The sequence below is a fragment of the Choloepus didactylus genome, chromosome 7 (assembly GCF_015220235.1).
Source record: "Choloepus didactylus isolate mChoDid1 chromosome 7, mChoDid1.pri, whole genome shotgun sequence".
NCBI lineage: Eukaryota > Metazoa > Chordata > Mammalia > Pilosa > Megalonychidae > Choloepus > Choloepus didactylus.
The window spans coordinates 110,477,535-110,495,334 of record NC_051313.1 but is presented as its reverse complement, the minus strand read 5'-3'; the positions used below and the strand labels follow the sequence as shown (position 1 = coordinate 110,495,334).

General features: G+C 40.8%; 2 protein-coding genes across 14 annotated transcripts in view; one reads left to right on the top strand and one right to left on the bottom strand.

The window, feature by feature from the left end:
* Positions 1-966: 966 nt before the first annotated feature.
* Positions 967-6,843, bottom strand: OARD1 (O-acyl-ADP-ribose deacylase 1). Of its 6 annotated transcripts, none has more exons than XM_037842723.1 (6): positions 6,559-6,843; positions 5,705-5,783; positions 5,228-5,372; positions 4,138-4,196; positions 2,988-3,100; positions 967-1,635 (listed from the first exon to the last, which is right to left on the bottom strand). In XM_037842723.1, the coding sequence occupies exons 2-6, from the start codon at positions 5,741-5,743 to the stop codon at positions 1,533-1,535; spliced, it is 459 nt and encodes a 152-aa protein (XP_037698651.1). In that variant the 5' UTR covers positions 5,744-5,783; positions 6,559-6,843; the 3' UTR covers positions 967-1,532. The 6 variants fall into 6 exon arrangements, with proteins under 6 accessions (XP_037698651.1, XP_037698647.1, XP_037698649.1 ...); XM_037842719.1 differs by having other exon boundaries at positions 6,542-6,842; XM_037842721.1 differs by lacking the exon at positions 6,559-6,843 and adding an exon at positions 6,412-6,536.
* NFYA (nuclear transcription factor Y subunit alpha) overlaps positions 6,631-17,800 on the top strand; it is a 40,928-nt gene continuing 29,758 nt past the window's right edge. For 2 of the 8 annotated variants that reach the window (XM_037842714.1, XM_037842709.1), the window contains exons 1-3: positions 7,025-7,161; positions 15,320-15,467; positions 17,030-17,116. In XM_037842714.1, coding sequence (XP_037698642.1) covers positions 15,393-15,467; positions 17,030-17,116 — 162 coding nt within the window. In that variant the 5' untranslated portion in view covers positions 7,025-7,161; positions 15,320-15,392. Of the gene's footprint in view, positions 6,702-7,024; positions 7,535-15,319; positions 15,468-17,029; positions 17,117-17,800 lie in introns of those variants that run through there. The other 6 variants (XM_037842716.1, XM_037842715.1, XM_037842711.1 and 3 more) reach the window with 5 other exon arrangements.

Below are 17,800 nucleotides of genomic sequence, written 5' to 3'. Positions count from 1 at the left end.
TGCATAGAAGCAAAGCTTCAAGAAAAGCCTCAGTCTAAATGTTTGATACCCCTACACTACCCCCACCAACGACAAAGAGACTGTCTACTATATAAAGATATAAAAGAAGTGAAATACTTTTTGAAACTGCTGCCTCATATCAGGCTGAAACATGGTAACAGCACAAGTCTAAAGAACAAAGATTATATAAAACCATTGCTTTCCTGGTGTTTCAATAAGCCCCTTCTAAAACGTTGTTGTTGTTACACACTTGGGAAAGCAGCAAGTCCTGTGACAGGCTCAAAATTCATTCTAGGGAGAAAAATCAATAACAGGTCTGTCTGTTGTAAAGCTTGGCACCAGTAGGGGAGGAGAGGGAACCTCCTAGTTTCTCTAGTAGCTTTGATACTATACCACTGTGCTAAATCCATGAACTTTATTCTTCTGTCATGAAAACAAAAGTGGAAAAATTACTGCTCTCTTAGCATACGAAGAAAAGGGGACTGATACTTATCACAGTGTTCTCAACCCCCACTGGCTGCACAGCCAGAATCTTCTGTGGAGCTTAAAAACAGAAAGAAACATGGGCTCCACCCCACATCCACCAAATAAGACTTTTTCTGGGAGAGGAGGTGGGCCTTCTTTTTTTTTTTAATTCATATAGATTTTTTTAAGAACTACTAATTTACTTAGTCTCTACTTTGTGATAAGCTCATTGCCAGGCATTCAACTTACATTATTTCATTTGTTTCACTATTAAATTCAGACAGATCCAATCACACACGCTAGGCAGTGGACAGAGAAGGAAGAGTTCACCACGAGGAGATTCTAAAAACCCTCCTTACCTGTATATTGACCCATTGTTCTTGTCTATTTTTATTTCTCACCTTGCTGCTCTTCCCACCAGGCCCAGCTGTACTTTGAAATTAAGCTACACAGATTCTCCATTACCCAAGCCCAGACCAACATAGCCATGAGCACAGAATCTCACTGGACCCCAAGAAAAAGATATTTATTTTTCCATTTTTGTTACCACACATTCCTTATTAGAAACACAGAACTCAAATTTGTAATTAAAACAAAAACAAAACAACCCCTAATTCTCTCCTAGGATGAATGTGATGAAATAAAGATAACACCAAGTAAGTGTACAAATGAAAAAAGATACCAAACTAATTGAAATGTTCATCCTCCTTGAAATTTCTCTTAAAAAGCAGAGAAGTAGAATCAATACTGCCCTCTACCGGCCAGCCAAGTAACTCAGGTAGCATACTGGAGCAAACAGGTTACAGGCCCAACTATCCAGTCCCCCTGACTAATGTCAGGCCACCTACTCCTTACCTCCCCACAAAAAAAGAGAGCAACATATCCCAAATAATCCATCCTCCAGAATCCCAGGCTGACCATTGGAAGATGCAACCCAAGCCTGGCCTGTGAAACAGGCTTTTTCACATGAAAGTTTCCTCTGTCCATTTTAAGGTCTGCTTGTCCAGTCCTATGGCCCAGCAGGGATCACACAGGAGAACACGGACACATCCAGAATGCTCATCTGTTCAGAGTGTATACACAGTAATTTTGATGTCTGTTGCCTCAAATACCTCTTCAATCATTGCAGATACCTTCTCCCATTGCAGACGATCAAGACCACATCCAATTCTGAAGGAGACAAAACATGTCCATTGGCTGTGATGAAATTATTTAGGAAATTGCTCCTTCCCTATTCCTTTAGGCTGTATCCACCCAAAGCATAAAGACAAGTTAGCTGGTCTTACACCTACAGGGAGCCATGGTAGGAGTTTGGAAATCAATTCTTGTGAGTCACTCAAGGCTGATCCTAGACAGCCCCAATGTCCAACAGCTGTCACTTCTCTTTTGCCTAATAAGGTACCACTTCCCAATTATTGATGCAACATTTAGACATGTATAATTCCGTCTTGACATGGGAGACTCACTGACCCTCTATGCCTACTGATGAAAATTGGCTGTGGATGGGATGACAGAAGGTTGCCATTTTTAAAATACACTAATCATAATGGAATGTTAAGGGGGAAAAAACAAAAAAAGAAGAGGGACAAGGGAAGTCCAGATAGAATGCTGAGAAATGCCAACCTGGTGGCAATCCAAGAGTAAGGTCTTTGCAACATCCTGGTAAGAAGCCTGAATCAGCCCAAGAGACTATATACAAAACTATACTACCTTTCTTCCAACATGTTACTCTATTGATACTCAACAACCCAGGCAAAAAAATTGGCAAACAATTTCCAAACAGTTTCTGATACACAGGCCATGAATATATTTAAAACCAACCTAAGATAAAAGGATAATACTGCAGGCACATAATAACTTAGAAATTGGAAAAAACCTGCATGCAGTTGCCATGAACTCAAAACTACCAGGGTAACAGGAAGAAAAGAGGTGATCCTAAGCCTATTTGCTGATAAGGAAGCAAAAGGGTGATTGGAGCCCCAGTGTCATTCCCACAAGTTCCCAAAAGCTCGGGTCTAAGAAGTCAGATCAGGGATGTATGCTCTGGCTACTACTCACATTGACCACAAACAGGTGGGTAGTTTAAATGGTGGTGATAATTTATAACTTTCTTGACCCAGGATTAACAGCTTTGGGAAGCCTAGAAGTGCCCCGAGGGAAAAATCACAATTGCTCAGCCTTTGTTCTTTAGCATATAATGCTTCAGGAAGTCAGAGGATGCCCGGAATTCAACAAATGTGACAGAGTTACAGTGATTCATTCTTCCCATTAAGCAGCAAGGGGTGAGGCAAGTGCTTGTTTCAAATTTACTATTCTAGTTCATTCAACCCAAACTAGGTAATAAGTATGGCTTGGCCTGCAATCAGACAACTGATTCACTGATGATTTTACAAAGTTTTGAAATTTGTCTACCTTTAAGTCCATATTTTGGGTTAAAGAACAGTTTTTAAGTCATTTCTCTTTGGATAAGACAAAAAAAAAAACCCACCAATCAAATCTTTTAGGGCCCTGGATTTCCTTACCTGGGCATAGAGAGGTCAGTGACTCCATTCTTCAGACAATGGGATTTCATGGCCTCTAAGCTCTTCTGTAAGTTTTCATAAGTTGGCTTGTGTGAAGCCCTTTTCTTTGTAATCTGAGTGAAAAAAAGACAATGCAAACTTTCATCGGTCCAAAATGATAGCCAATGAAAAGTCATCGCAGACCCCAACATCCTGATAATTAAAAGAATGTTTATTTTTATAGAATCGTTAAGTCTATAGCAGGGATGACAAATGGCATATTGCCCCTTCCACAATGTATGGGAGGCCCTTTGGTAAAATCCCCTGGATAGGTACTGAAAAACCCAGACACTGCCATATAATCTTTCCTTGACCTAGGCAGTCCATGTGATTAGCACTCCATGTCTACTGTCTATTGTTTTTAAGCAATGTAGGCAAAAGTGTGTCATTTCCAAGAGACAGGCTGCCTAACTGTAACAAAGAACCCATACCACCTGAAAATTCCCTATTAAAAGTCTTTATTTATTTAGAAACCATGCTTGCTTGCCATCTATTTCTCTATGAAAGAAAAGGAAGAAAGCGGTAGTGTCTCAAAAAGATAAAAAGATGGGCAGTCACTATAGCCCACAATGCCTGCCTAAAGGGTCAAGAACATCTCCCCACTCAGTTTTCTGTCCAGATCAAGCTTGTAGTAGGTTGTCTACCACCATCACTTAAGGAAGCTACATCTTTGCTGGAACCAAAGACCATTTAGACAGGTAAAGAATCCCACCTTCAGGCACAGGACAAGAGAGGAGCTGAATATTATAAGGGAGATAATAAGAGAAAAACTCCTTTAGCCAAACTGTCTCCTGAGATATTATTGTTTCTACCTTACTATGATTAAGAATAAAGTATGGTTTGGCTTAGAGGAAAGGCATTCCTAACTTCTGAAAGACTTAGAACACATGTCTGTGGTGGATGTACCCTTTCCCAGAGCTGAGAGGCAGCTTCGTGTTCCTTTCTAACACTGCTCCAGGTAACCACCACCACTGGATCTGAGTTGGCCTGGGATCAGGGGTTTTTTGACACCCTTGGTCATCTAGAGTGGAGCATCATGATAATCACAAAGGCAGTAGAGCCCATCTCTTTACCAATCCTTAGAACATATTGAGAATTGGCCCCAGCTTACCAAGTAATATATATATCGCCCATCTCTCTTCAGAACAGCCACTTCTCCAGATTTCTTTTCTAAGAAAAACAGTTATTTAATAGTAGAAAGGAAAAATTAAAACCAAGCCACCTATTCTATTCTTAGACATTTTAATCTTCACAGATCTGGTAATTTTCACCTTGGAAGAAACCTACTCTGTTTCCTATGAATACTTTGCTCTTTATCAACTTTCTTAGAATACAGTATTCCTTAACTTCCAGCTTTCTAATAAGCATGTTTTCTTCACATCCCTTCTTTTATCCTACCCGTAATTTCAAATATACTCTTCCTTCCCCACTTAAAAACCTTAGTGCCTGTTGTCCTGAATTATATTTTAGAATGTATAGCATTTTGACTTACCAAATGTATTTTCACTCAGAAATTATCTTTTTACATACAAAGAGTTGTGTTAAGTATTATAGGGAACACAGATGTATAAAAAGGCTCCTAGTTATTAAGGGGCTTTCAATCCAGAAGAGGTGTCATGTTTACAAATAATTACAACACAAAGCAGTGAGAAATTGCTTTTGTCTAAGGCTGAAATCAGAATTATGTGTGGAGACTCTGATTCAGTAAGACTAGCATGCAGTCTGATCAACTGCATTGTTTCAGAAGCTCCACATGATTATAATATACATCTTTAGTTTAAAAATCACTGGTAAAATGTGATGGGAGGGATCCTTACAAAGAGGTTTCTAAACTCCCTTTGAAGAATAAGTAGAGTATCAACAAATAAAGGATCTTGAATGCCAAGCTAATACCTGTGGACTTTGCTAAGCACTTTAAAACTATTAAAGGTTTCAGGAAAGCAGAGTAATATGATCAAAGTATTTTAAGATAAATCTACAGTCTTATGATAAGGAAGAGATTAAAAACATTTACAAGAATTCAGGTTTGGTGTGATAAGAGCCTGAACTATAAGTCATTCTTGTGGAGGAATGATTTTAAAAGTACTCAGTGGTTAGGAACCCCCTCTTTAGATGTGTATTTTGCTTTATAAACTAATAACAGGCCATCAAGAGATGATCTACCCAGGGAAGAACACAAAAATTCTGTTTTCAAAACTCACGTTGATTTAACAGTTCCTGCATTCCTCCAAATTTCTTCTTGAAGAGGACAGCTATACCAGCGCCCATGCGGCAATCCTCACTGATGCAGTGGGCTAGAGAATCTGTTTTAGGGCATGCGAAAAGGTCTCCTTTCACATACACGATCTAAAATGTGCAAACGGAAAGAACATGCCTTATTAGATATACACTAAGTTTTTTCTTTCACTTTGACACCCTCCCACACCAGGCAATTTGATTTAAAGTCAAATCCTCAGAATTTATTTTAAGGAGTTAACTACAACTAATTAAAGCATGTGTAAAAGGAAAGTGATGTATGGTGCCAACCTAGAATTTTATTAGGCTTTCTGAAGCAAAATCAGCTAAACAGAGAAAGAAAAAACGCAATTCAATTATTGGTTTAATTAAAAAGTGTTTATGCTTTTGACCTCAATTATTCTGAATTTCACTTTACCAATAATTTAATAGTGTTTACGCACTCTGCTTCCTTCTGGATCTTCATTAGGGCTGCCGGCCATGATACCGAGTCGCTATTTTCAGGACTGAATGTTTCTTCAGCTATGAGAAAGGAAAGGGAAGTAAAAAAGTTTAGGCAGTCTGACACATTACATTCAGATTGCCCTGACCATTCACTCATTAAATTCTTTCCCCAACGTTTATCACTGAAGGCGAATTCGCTCATCCTCTAGGAAATAATACAAAACTATTCTGGAGCAAGGAAGAGCTACAATGCCTGGGTCCGTAGGCCGCCGCGACCCACTCTCATTTGGGCGCTTTTCTTAGAGGATTGCCGGGCTAGAAGCAGCAGAAGGTTCTGAGACACGCCTCCTCCTCCTTTTCCCACGCCGCCGAGCAAGGCGGATTTAGGCCAGTCTCCTTTCTCTGTACGCAAAAGTACTTCCCCAGTGCGTTTGGGCCAAAAGGAAATAGGAGGGACCTGAGCACAGTCTCGTTAACCCGCGACCAGGGAGCGTACTGTCAGGAACCCAGGGGAAGAGGAAAGGCGGCCTAGCAAGGAAGGTTCACTTCCTCTCTTTAATTTTTTTGGGGGAAAGGGGAGTCTAAAGACGCCTCCCATTCTGTCTCCAGCCCTAGGGCGGGTGAGAGAGAACATAAGTCTGTCCTGGGATTTCGTGGGAGCAGGAAGGTTCCCTTAAAGCCCCAATGTACCAGGGTTCCCCTTCACCTGGAAAGGAGTCTGCCGCTAAGAGGTCCCCGCCCCAGGGGAAGGGCTCCAGATCCGGCTCTGGTGGGTGGGGAGCAGCGGACAAGCCCAGATGCAGAACCAATCCCGCCACAGCCCCATTTGCACGCACCTAAGATGGCCACTCACCACCTAGGAGCGAAGCGGAAACAAGCCCTTCTAGCTAGCTAGCAGAGCCCGCACTCTCTGGTGAGGGCCGCCAAACTTCCGGCGGTAAGATCCGTGGGCTCCCGCCGCCTCCCGGGCATGCGTAACGAGAAAGCTGTCTGCGGGTAGGCAAGAGCGGCGCTTGCGCATTAGCCCCAGGGGTGTGTCTCCAAGGGCAGCAAAGGAGGGGTGGGCAGTTGGAGAAGTAGCTGGTTAGCGCCTGCGTGGTACTATGTTCAGGGCAGTATTCGAGTTGAAGGGTCTGGCGCGGTCTAAGGGTGCCTGCGTAATCTTTCAGCTTGGGGTCTTGGCAAATCAGGGAAGTGGGCGAGGCTTCTGGGGACGCCTGCGCAGTGCTCCTTAACGGGGGGTGGGGCGAGCCCAGAGCTGGGGTTAGGGGCGTGGTCTTAAAGGCGCCTGCGCGGAGGCGGTTGGAGGGAGGCCCGATTCCCCTTTGTTCGGGTTCGCCATTTTGCGAGGCAGCGGCAGTGGCGGCGGCAGCGGCGGCTGGAGCCTCTGATTGGGTTTCGGGGTCCGGTACTGGAGCCAATCAGCGCGGGCAGCGAACCGGGGGAGCGAGGCACGGTGAGTGTGAGGAGCCAATATCCAGCGGCCCAGAGCCGGCCCCAGCGCCCCGATTGGCGGGTCTCGCTGACCACTCAGAAGAGGCCCAGGCGCCGGTCGAGCCCGGGGAGTCGAGCTGAGCCTGGCCGAGCCAGGTGGCCGACGGCCCCGGTCCAGTGCCTGCGAGTACCTCGGGGCACTCCCGGTCAAGGCCTGCAGGGGGCCGCCCCGCGCGGGGATGGCAGTCCCAGGAGCAGGAACTTCGGGGTCCCGACCTTTGCAGCGTGCCAGTACCAGTTGGGGATGCGTCCTCACTCCCCCGACGCTTAGGCTTGGGTTCTCAGGCCCTAGGCCTTGGGTTGGGCTACCCTGCCACGAATGTGCCTACGCTCTGGTACACACACGCGCGCCCCGGTCCTCGGCGGTTTCCTCCTCGTCGTTCGTGCCTCACACTTATCCTCCCAAGTACTCCCCATGCTTCGGCCCTGGGGATGGGGAAATCTTTCTCTGCGGGGCCTCAGCCACCCAGCCCTTCGTGAGCCGGGTCTTCTGTTCGCAGCCCCCCTGAGCCAGGGGAAAACGCGCGCCGCAGCCACAAGGCCCCGAGTGCGGCGGCGAGAGGGGCCGGCCCGTCCCCGCCTCCGAGCACTGCGGGCCCGCCCCTGTCGCCTCCCTGGCCGGGGGCGGGGGGTCTATTAGCTGGCCTAATCCCCTTGTCCCGTCGTGCCCCTCCTCCAGGCCCGCTCGCCGGGGTCTCCGGCCCGGCGCCGTTACCACCCCTTTTGGCTCGTCATTTCCTCTCCTCCCCGCCCCACTCGCCCGGGCAGAACCGCACACCTCCGTTTTGGAGCTCAACCAAGCGGTCTCCGTTTCTTGACCGGGCTGTAAGGCCGGTCCATTCGGTGCCTGGAACCTAACTTAGAAGACTGATAGCCCTGCGCATTCTTTTTCCTGGAACTGCCCAACTTCCTTTTCATATTCGTCTTATCCATTTTTCATTCGGTGAACTCTCCGTCCCTTGAGAATGTACTAACTATGTTTCTCCTTCACCTTTGTATATCGTTTTGAATGTGAATCATTAGCTCAGTCCACGGCCATCTGTTCATTTTTTTCTAACATACGTGCTAATCACGCGTTATCGTTTTCTCAGCAGATGTTTATAGAAACATAATTTATAGTTTTGTGGGGTTTTCTTTAGCCTAAGAGAAAATCTCCCTTGGCAACCAAGTATTGAGCAGTTACCATGTGCCAGACAAGGAAGGATCTGTGTCCTGGGGAGGGGGTTAGGTCCCTGCCCCGTGGAGATTGACAGAGAAACAACTAATTAATACCTAACGGTTAGTGGTATAATGGAGCTAAATTCAGGGTCCTGTGGAAGTACTGACATGTAAGCTACGAACAGCCTCGCTGTTGAAGGTTTAACACTGCCACGCATTTGAAGGATGATGGCATTTCTTTGGATTGGAAAGAATGGAAGAGCATGAAAAGAGAGAAAAGCATATACAGAGGCGCTAAGTTGTCCTGTGTGTTTGAAGTGGAAGATGGGATGGGGCAGTGGGCAGTGCTGGCCAGAGTTTGGGCTGGAAAGCCCAGCTGGTAACAGGCCTTGGTTATCTTGCCAAGAAATTTTTGGGAAACGTATTCTGTCCCGAGGTTGAAGTGTAGAGGATCTAGAAGTATATTATTTCCTAAGATTGAAAACAAGTTTCTGACTTGAGAAGTTCTGCTCCCTAACAGTGTCTAGCTTCTTTTTGGGAAGAAATGGAGCTTTTTCCTCCTAGTACTTTAAAGACTATTTTAACTCATGTAGAGAGTCTAGGGAATGTCTTGGCACTCAGAGTAGGTCTTCAGTGTATGGTGCCCATTTTATAGTCACGTTTACATTTCTCCCAATGTGGGACCTTTTAGTCTGCTATTCATGTGCTGAAATTTTTCTATCTTTGTTTTTATGCTACTCCTTTCACTTGGAGTACTTCACCCCCTCCCACATCATCACGTATCTAAGTCCTTCTCACAGTAAAGACCAATTCAAATGCCATTTTTTCTTAAAGTCTTCGTTGATTTATCCATAATTGGAAAAAATCTCTATCCTCCAAACTCCCATTGTACCTTGGTTCTCTCTGAGGATTCAGTACAAGTTTTTACTCCTATACTAAGCATCAGGATTCTTTGAAGTTAGGATCTTGGAGAGAGTGCATGCCATCTGGTTCACCCATTTGTGGAAAGAAGGAGTGAGTTAGGAAACTAATCCAGAAACCTCTTTAGGATGATGGGGAAGCTAAACAGCCCTTTGTTCTCTAGGCTAGTCTTTATCAAACACAGATCTGGACCTGTTAGTAAGTTGTCAAGTTAATTTAGTGGGCCATTGATAGTAATTTTTAATAATAGAATAGAAAATGTAAAGGTGCATCTTATGTTGTATAAGGATAAATATTGTTTCATGAAACTTTTGCTTCAGTTACATGTTTTTATAGGTATGTGTGTGCTGAATTGTGTTTTGAAATATTTTTTTATTGTGGGTGTTAGAAAAGTTTGCAAAGCCACTGTTCACTGGAGGGTTTACTGAAAATTTTAGCTTTAAAATATGTGTGTTTCCACATAAAGTAGGTTCCCGGTGGTTGGCTACACTTTATTTAGCTTCTGCATCTTGAAAGGAGGAGAGATTTCTAGGAAGAAAATGTTTATGCTAGCCAGAATAAACACACTTTCTTTCTTTCTCCACTCCCCACCCCCACCCCCCACTTCTCTCTCCATCTCTCCCTCTCAAGGGAAGAAAAACAAAATTTTGAGTTAGGTACAGTAGCTAGACAGACTAAATCTGGCTGGCTTAATTTTGTCAGAATCTTGAGCACTTGAGGAAAGACCATGTCAGATAATATTGCAGTTCTGCTAACTGAAGTTCATAGCACTAGAAACATTTGGTTTCCCTGAAGCCAGTTGCTCTTGAAGTTCAGCATTCACTGTTAGGAGTCTCAGTATCAGGCTCCCAAGCTGAACCACTGTCTCATTAACATGAGAGAATTCCTTACTAGATTTGAAGCTGCTTCCTTTTTTGCTCTTCAAAATGTAGCAGTTTAAATGTTCTTAAATTGGGGCATTTGAATTTACCAGGATAAATTAGAAAGAAAATCTGCATGATGTTATATTTATTTAGTCATTTCACATACTTCAAGTTATATTTTAGTCTTATAAGATATAATTCCTAAAATTTAATAGTCAAGGAGAAATCTCATAAAGGAAGAGGATGGAGGAGGGGCTGAAATACAGAGAACTTGCATCACCCCGGAAAGTTCTGGGTACTACATCCCAATCAACCTCCCTCTCTTCCTTTTCCCGGTATTATCCAGTCCCAAGCAACCACTGATCCGCTTTCTGTCTCTAGGTTACTGTTGTCTTTCCTGAGTTTCATATAAGTGAAATCATATATACTTTTTTGTATCATGACCTTTAATTTTATTAGTTGAGAAACTAATGTGCTGCAATTAGAGACAAGGCAAAAAACCTGATTTTCTATACTGTATCCAGAATCTCTCAGAAACCAACTCAGTCATCCAGTTCAGAAGAAACTGGTGTAAAATGCAGAAAGCCAGTTTGTCAGTATGCAGTGAGAAATATTTCTCAAGTTTACTTGTGTTGCTGAACATATTTTCTCTGGCTAATATACATGGAAATCCAAATTATAACTAGAAGTTTGCTCGGTGAGCTTTCCATTAGAGCAAGGCCAGTAGGTTGGAGAGACCATATAACCATTAGGCCATCATGCAATGATCATAGGCTTGATTATTTTTTATTAGATGTTTTCCCAATATTTTATTAAGAAAATTTTCAAGCATAAAGTTGAAAGAATTTTACAATAAACACCTGTATACCCACCATCTAGTTTCTGTCACTAACATTTTGCTATAGTTGCCTAATCAGAAAACTATCCCATCTTTCCACCATTCATCCATCAATGTCTTATTTTTTGTATGCATTTCAAAGTTAAACTTTAGACATCAGTACACTTCTTTCTAAATACTTGGACATGCATTTGATTATCTTTTGATTATTTCCTTCATACCATATTGAGACACTTCATAAATGACTAACTTCATCCACAATGTATGGATTTATGGAGAGTCGTGCCTTAATTTCATGGTTCAAATTTTAGAATTTATAAAGGCCTAGAGAAAAATTGGGGGGGTGGGGCGCATAATCTACATTTTTTTGTATATACCCCTCTTATTTCAGAGGTGAATTGCCCTTTGGTAATGTACATGATTTAGATGATTTTAAATTTACACTGTTAATTTTTTAACAGGTGAAGTCTTTAATATCACATCATTTTATCTAATGGTGTCTCAAATATCATGTCATTTTATCTAATGGTGTCCTTATTTCAAAAAGGGGTCTTCAACTGTTAAAGTGCTTGGGAAGGGTAAATTTGAATATTGTTGCTATTAAGGACTTATTAATGTGTGAAAATGATATTGAGGAGGTGCACCATCATTGTGATAAAATGATGAAGATAAAAGTCTTTATTCTTCAGAGATACCTGCTGAAATATTTACAGATTTTCAAAATAATATGGTATCTGGGATGTGCTTCAAAATAATCCAGGGGTGGGGTAGAAATAAATTAAAGGGTCAGGTTTTATTTTGCAAAATTAAAGGGTCAGGTTTTATTTTGCATTCAAATTCAAGACCAGGGAAAGTCTTAGGCTCTTTTTTAGAGAAAATTGCTGCCTTAGTCATTTAAAAAAGTACTTTAATCCTTTAGTCTATATGTGCCTTATTGTCATTAATGTAATTCCTTACCCTGGATTCAAATGCAAACTCCTAAACCTTAAAGACTTCCTAGGACTTTCTTCTTAGTACTACTGAATGGAGATTCTATTAAGCAAAATCTTTTATTTCAGATCTGGGTAATCTAAATTCTGACATATTAAATTGCTTATCATATGTAGCACACTAGCATATTTGGCAGCAAATACACGTTACAAGCTAAAGAAACTGCTTACTCTAAAGTATATGTGCAGATCTGAAAATTAGAGTTAAATAAGCCTTGTAATAAAGTGATAATTATGTCTTAATGAGTATTTCTGAGGTGCAAGTGTTGCTCTGGTGGTATTGAAAGGTAATGTTGCCACTAAGAGGTGACTAAAAGCAATTTTTAAAACACGTAAAAATAGCATTATAGGATCTTTGTTAGGATTGTGCCATGTAGTCCTAGTTAGAAATGATACTGGATGTAAACATATCCTAGTCTCTTACCCTGTTTCCTTGCAAATAAAGTACAATGATAAGTTATCATTAATCATCTAGCAAGGCCTTTATTTTATATATATTTTAAAAGCAGTTTTATTGATAAATTCACATACCATACAATCCATGTAAAGTGTACAGTCATTGTCTTCTAGTATATTCACAGATTTGTGCATTCATCACCACAATCAATTCTAGAACATTTTCACCCACAGGATTCACTATGTTTTACAGTCCCATGTTTCATCCTTGTTTTCCTTCTAGTGACATATGCAACCCTAAACTTTCCCTTTCAACCACAATCGTACCCACATAAAATCACGTTAATTACGCTCGCTATAATATGCAACTGTCACCTCTATCCATTTCCAAACATTTACTATTAATTTTATTACATACTCTTCACAAATTAAGCATCAGTTCCCCATTCTTTGCCCTCATTCTGTCTTCTGGTGACCTATGAGTTTGCTCATATTAGTGAGGTAAAACAATATGTGTCCTTTTGCGTCTGACTTATTTCACTCAATTTAATGTCATCAAGGTTTATCCATGTTGTCACACACATCATGACTTTGTTTCTTCTTAGAGCTGAATAGTATTCAATTGTGTGTGTGTGTGCGCCACATTTTGTTTGTCCTTTCTTCAATTGATGGAAACCTGGGTTGTTTCCATCTTTTGGCAAGTGTGAATGATGCCACTGTGAACGTCAGTGTGCAGATGTCTTTCTGAGTCCCTGCTTCAGTTCTTCTGAGTATATACCTAGTAGCAGGATCGTGGGATCATAGGGCAGTTCTATACTTAGCTTCCTGAGGAACCACAAAACTGTCTTCCACAGAGGCTGTACCATTCTACATTCCCACCAACAGTGAATAAGTGTTCCTATTTCTCCATATCCTCTCCAACACTTGCAGTTTTCTGTTTTTTTAATAGTGACCATTCTCGTATGTGTGAAATGATACCTTGCTGTAGTTTTGATTTGCATTTCCCTAATAACTAGTGATATTGAACATCTTCGTGTGCTTTTTAGGCATTTGTGTTTCCTCTTTGGAAAAATGTCTATTCATGTCTTTTGCCCATTTTTTAATTGAGTTGCTTGTCTTTTTATCATTAAGTTGTAGAATCTCTTTATGTATCCTGGATATTAAACCCTTATCGGATATGTGGTTTCCAAATATTTTCTCCCATTGAGTAGGCTGCCTTTTCCTCCTCTTGACAAAGTCCTTTGAGGCACAAAAATATTAATATTTGAGAAGATACCATTTATTTTTTCTTTCATTGTTTGTGCTTTGGGCATAAGGGCTAAGAAACCACTTCCTACCACAGGATCTTGAAGATGCTTCCTTTCCTTTTTTTCTAGGAGTTTTATGGTTCTGGTTTTTATATTTAGGACTTTGATCCATTTTGAGTTAATTTTTGTATACGGTTTGAGATAGGGGTCCTCTTTCATTCTTTTGGATATGGATATCCAGTTCTCACAGCACTGTTTGTTGAAGAGACTGCTCTGTCCCAGTTGGGTGGCAAAGAGACTACTCTGTCCCAGTTGGATGGACTTGGCAACCTTGTCAAAAATCAATTGATCATAGATGTGATGGTCTATTTCTGGACTCTCAGTTCAATTCCGTTGGTTGATATGTCTGTCTTTATGCCAGTTCCTTGCTGTTTTTACCACTGTAGCTTTGTAATATGCTTTAAAGTCAGGGAATGAGAGTCCTCCAACTTCATTTTTCTTTTTCAAGATGTTTTTGGCTACTTGGGGTCCCTTACCTTTCCAAATAAATTTGGTAATTGGCTTTTCCACCAGTTTTGCACAGTAGGCTGTTGGAATTTTGATGGGGATTATGTTGAATCTGTAAATCGGTTTGGGTAGAATTGACATCTTAATTATGTTTAGTCTTCCAATACATGAACACAGAATATCCTTCCATTTATTTAGGTCTTCTTTGATTTCTTTTAGCAATGCTTTGTAGTTTTCTGAATACAGGTCGTTTACATCCTTGGTTAAATTTATTTGTAGATACCCGATTCTTTTAGTTGCTGTTGTAAGTGGAATTTTTTCTCCTGATTTCTTCCTTAGTTTGCTCATTACTAGTGTATAGAACACTACTGATAATCATTTGTTAATCTTGTATGCTACCAATTTGCTGAGCTGGTTTATTAGGTCTAGTAGCTTTGTTGTAGATTTTTCAGGTCTTTCTAGGTGTAGAATCATATCATCTGCAGATAGTGAAAGTTTTATTTCTTCATTTCTGATTTGAATGCCTTTTACTTCTTTTTCTAGCCTAATTGCCTGGCTAGAACTTCTAGTACAATGTTGAATAAGAGTGGTGACAGTGAGTATCCTTATCTTGTTCCCAATCTCAGCAGGAAAGCTTTCAGTCTTTCACCATAGAGTACGATGTTAGCTGTAGGTTTTCTCATATATGCCCTTTATTGGGTTGAAAAAGTTTCCTTCTGTTCCTCCCTTTCAAAGTGTTTTTATCAAGAAAGGATGCTGGATTTTGTCAAATGCCTTTTCTGCGTCAATTGAGTTGATCATGTGGTTCTTCTCCTTTGATTTGTTGAAAAGTGTGTTACATTAATTGATTTTCTTGTGTTGACCTACCTTGCATGCCTGTGGTAAAACCACCTTGATCGTGGTGTTTAATTCTTTCAATGTGCAGTTGGATTTGATTTGCAAGTATTTTTTTGAGAACTTTTGCTTCTGTATTCATTAGAGAGATTGGTCTGTAATTTTCCTTTCTCGTATCTTTATCTGGTTTTGGTATTAGGGTGGTGTTGGCTTCATAGAATGCACTGGGTAGCATTCCCTTCTCTTCTTTTTTGGAGGACTTTGAGCAGGATTGGTATTAATTCTTAGCAAGGCCTTTATTGACAATCTCACTTTATAGTTTGTTTGTTTTGTTTTTGTTTTTTTTTTCCTTCAATCTTTCTAATAGGAGTGTACCTTGCAGTCTTCAAGGATCTCCACAGCAGAGCTCACCGTGGAAGAGATTCTAACTTGGAGGAACCATGGAGCAGTATACAGCAAACAGTAATAGTTCAACAGAGCAGATTGTTGTGCAGGCTGGACAGATTCAGCAGCAGGTATGGAAGAAAAACTGCTTTAAACATAGAGCAAGGAAACTAATGACATTACTACTCATTTGGTTGGTGTATTACTCTGAGGAATTGAGATTGAGAGGTGCCAAATCATGTGAAATATTGGGTCTGATGTCTTGTGCTGAAGTGTTTTTTGAAGATTGAATTAGTTATGATTTCTCTTGTGTTCTCTTTGTTTAGAACTCTGTATCCAGTGGGGGATATATCATGGGGGCCTGAAATAACAAAAAACTACTCTTTTATCTCCTTACAAGTCAAAACACCTAGTCTGTTTTCAGATGGAAATGTTTTTTTTCTGGATTCAATTTGGTTGTTTCTTTTGTTGATTAAATTAATGTGTGATTTAGTGACAACAGATACACCTATATAGTCAGCTTCCAAGAAATCCACTGTTCTTTGATGTTGTCCACCACAGTTGCTTATTCTGAAAAGCTCCAGTTTAACATCAGGATAATATTTAGATACCAACTCTTAAGGATAAACACATATTAGAAATGAATTCCCTGCTGCCGATTTATTCTTGCATTTATACGTGGGATTACATTTTCTGATGTTTTATAACTGGGTTTATTGTAGTAAATAAAACATCACTTATTTTCCCCAGAAGAAAAGAATATATTATGCTTCAATTTGACCTTAGACCAGGAATGATATCTTGGAATGATACTTTTTTCCCCCAAAATGGAACTTAGTTCATATGCAAAAGTAGGTAGTGGAGAGGGCAAAGCAGGTTTTAATGATAAGCTGTTCTAATGATCAAAGGAAAAACTACTCTTGATTAAAAGAGATTAGTTATGTAAACTCCCTGACTGGTTTTGCCTTCTATACTGCCCTTGAGGCCCTGGCAGCTTCCTCCAGCTGCTCCCTATAGAAAGGAGTTTCCGTAAAAGGCACTCCACTCAGACCAGTGCCTTGGTGGGTGAATTTTTGTTCTGTCAGAACCTACCATTAGGAGATAAACAAAATTAAATTGAGTCACTGAAAACATTGCTTACACAGCAGTCCAGTTGATTAAAAATAATCTTAATTTGGGGGCATAAGAGCAATGACCTTATGAAGATTTTTATGGCTTACAGTACTTGGTTCTTTCCTTCTAGGTGACCTTTATTTAAGCCCAGAAATTCTTCATTGTAGCTTCAAGGCTGTTAAAAGCTGTTAACTTTGTTCTTGTGAGGAAAGAAAAAGAGCATCAGAATGACTGTCTAAGTAGAACAATTAAATGCCGATTTCTGAGGGAAGAATTGCATTACAAATTGATGAAAACTACTTTGACTTTTTTGAGTCTTGGAAGTGTGTTTTGAGTTTCACTCTGGGGACCAAGGGCTAATATCGTTGATCCTGCTACCTACAACAAAGCAGCTCCAGTACAGGGAGTCTGTACAGTTTACAAGTTCTGTGTGGCATTAGAACCTTTTCAGAGCTCAGGTTCTATAATCATATTGCATGGGGCTTTTGAAAGAAAACTTCCCCCTCTCCCACAAGAGATAAGGTAATCTCATACATTTTCTTCCTGATACATTTCAAGTTTTTCCTGTTCCTGTTCTCAGCAGCAGGGTGGTGTCACTGCTGTCCAGTTGCAGACTGAGGCCCAGGTGGCATCTGCCTCAGGCCAGCAAGTCCAGACCCTCCAGGTAGTGGTGCCCTCTCTGATTCTCTGTGAGCACTGCATGAACTTCTCCTCTCTTCATGTCTGGTGCTGTCTGTGTTAGCAGCTCAAGTAGGAATGGCAAAGTCAGTTGCATGTCTTGGATGCTGCTAACATGTCTTTAAGGCTTATAAAATGCCCATTTCCTAATTTTCATGCAAAGTCATGTAGTGACCCCTGTATCAATCTCTGAAAATCACATCTGGTTTGTGTGTTCCTTTGGGAATGCGTAGGGAGGAAGCAGTACAAGTGACAGGAAGAAATTAGTACAAGTGGCATTATAACCTATCCAGAGCTCAAGCTCTGTAATCATATTGCATGATAAAAGTTTGCGAATTTGTATTATGATAGTGAAAAAGGAAACGTATGTATGTGTAAATTAACCAGACTAGACTGCTTTATTTTTCTTAAAAGAACATTTCAGCTGTGAAATAGTCATTGTACTTGGCAAGGTTTATCTTATCACTGGATCTTTTATTTCTTGTTAGCTGCTGCTTTTTCCCCACCTTTGCTAGAGAAATAGTAACCTGTCTTATTACTGGCTCTGTGAAGATTACCCTATGCCTCTTGGTTGGGTAGGGGTGAGATATACTTTGCATAAATCTTATGTGTTATAGCCATTATAAGATTCCTTAGTTAATCAACAGCAGTTCAGTAACGTAATATATACCCA

Coding starts and splice junctions, on each gene's coding strand:
- OARD1 (XM_037842723.1), bottom strand. CDS start 5,743: ATGGCCGGCAGCCCTAATGAAGATCCAGAAGGAAGCAGA. Junction 5,373..5,704: donor AAGATCCAGAAGGAAGCAGA/GTGCGTAAACAC, acceptor TGCACATTTTAG/ATCGTGTATGTGAAAGGAGA. Junction 4,197..5,227: donor GCAGGAACTGTTAAATCAAC/GTGAGTTTTGAA, acceptor TGTTTTTCTTAG/AAAAGAAATCTGGAGAAGTG.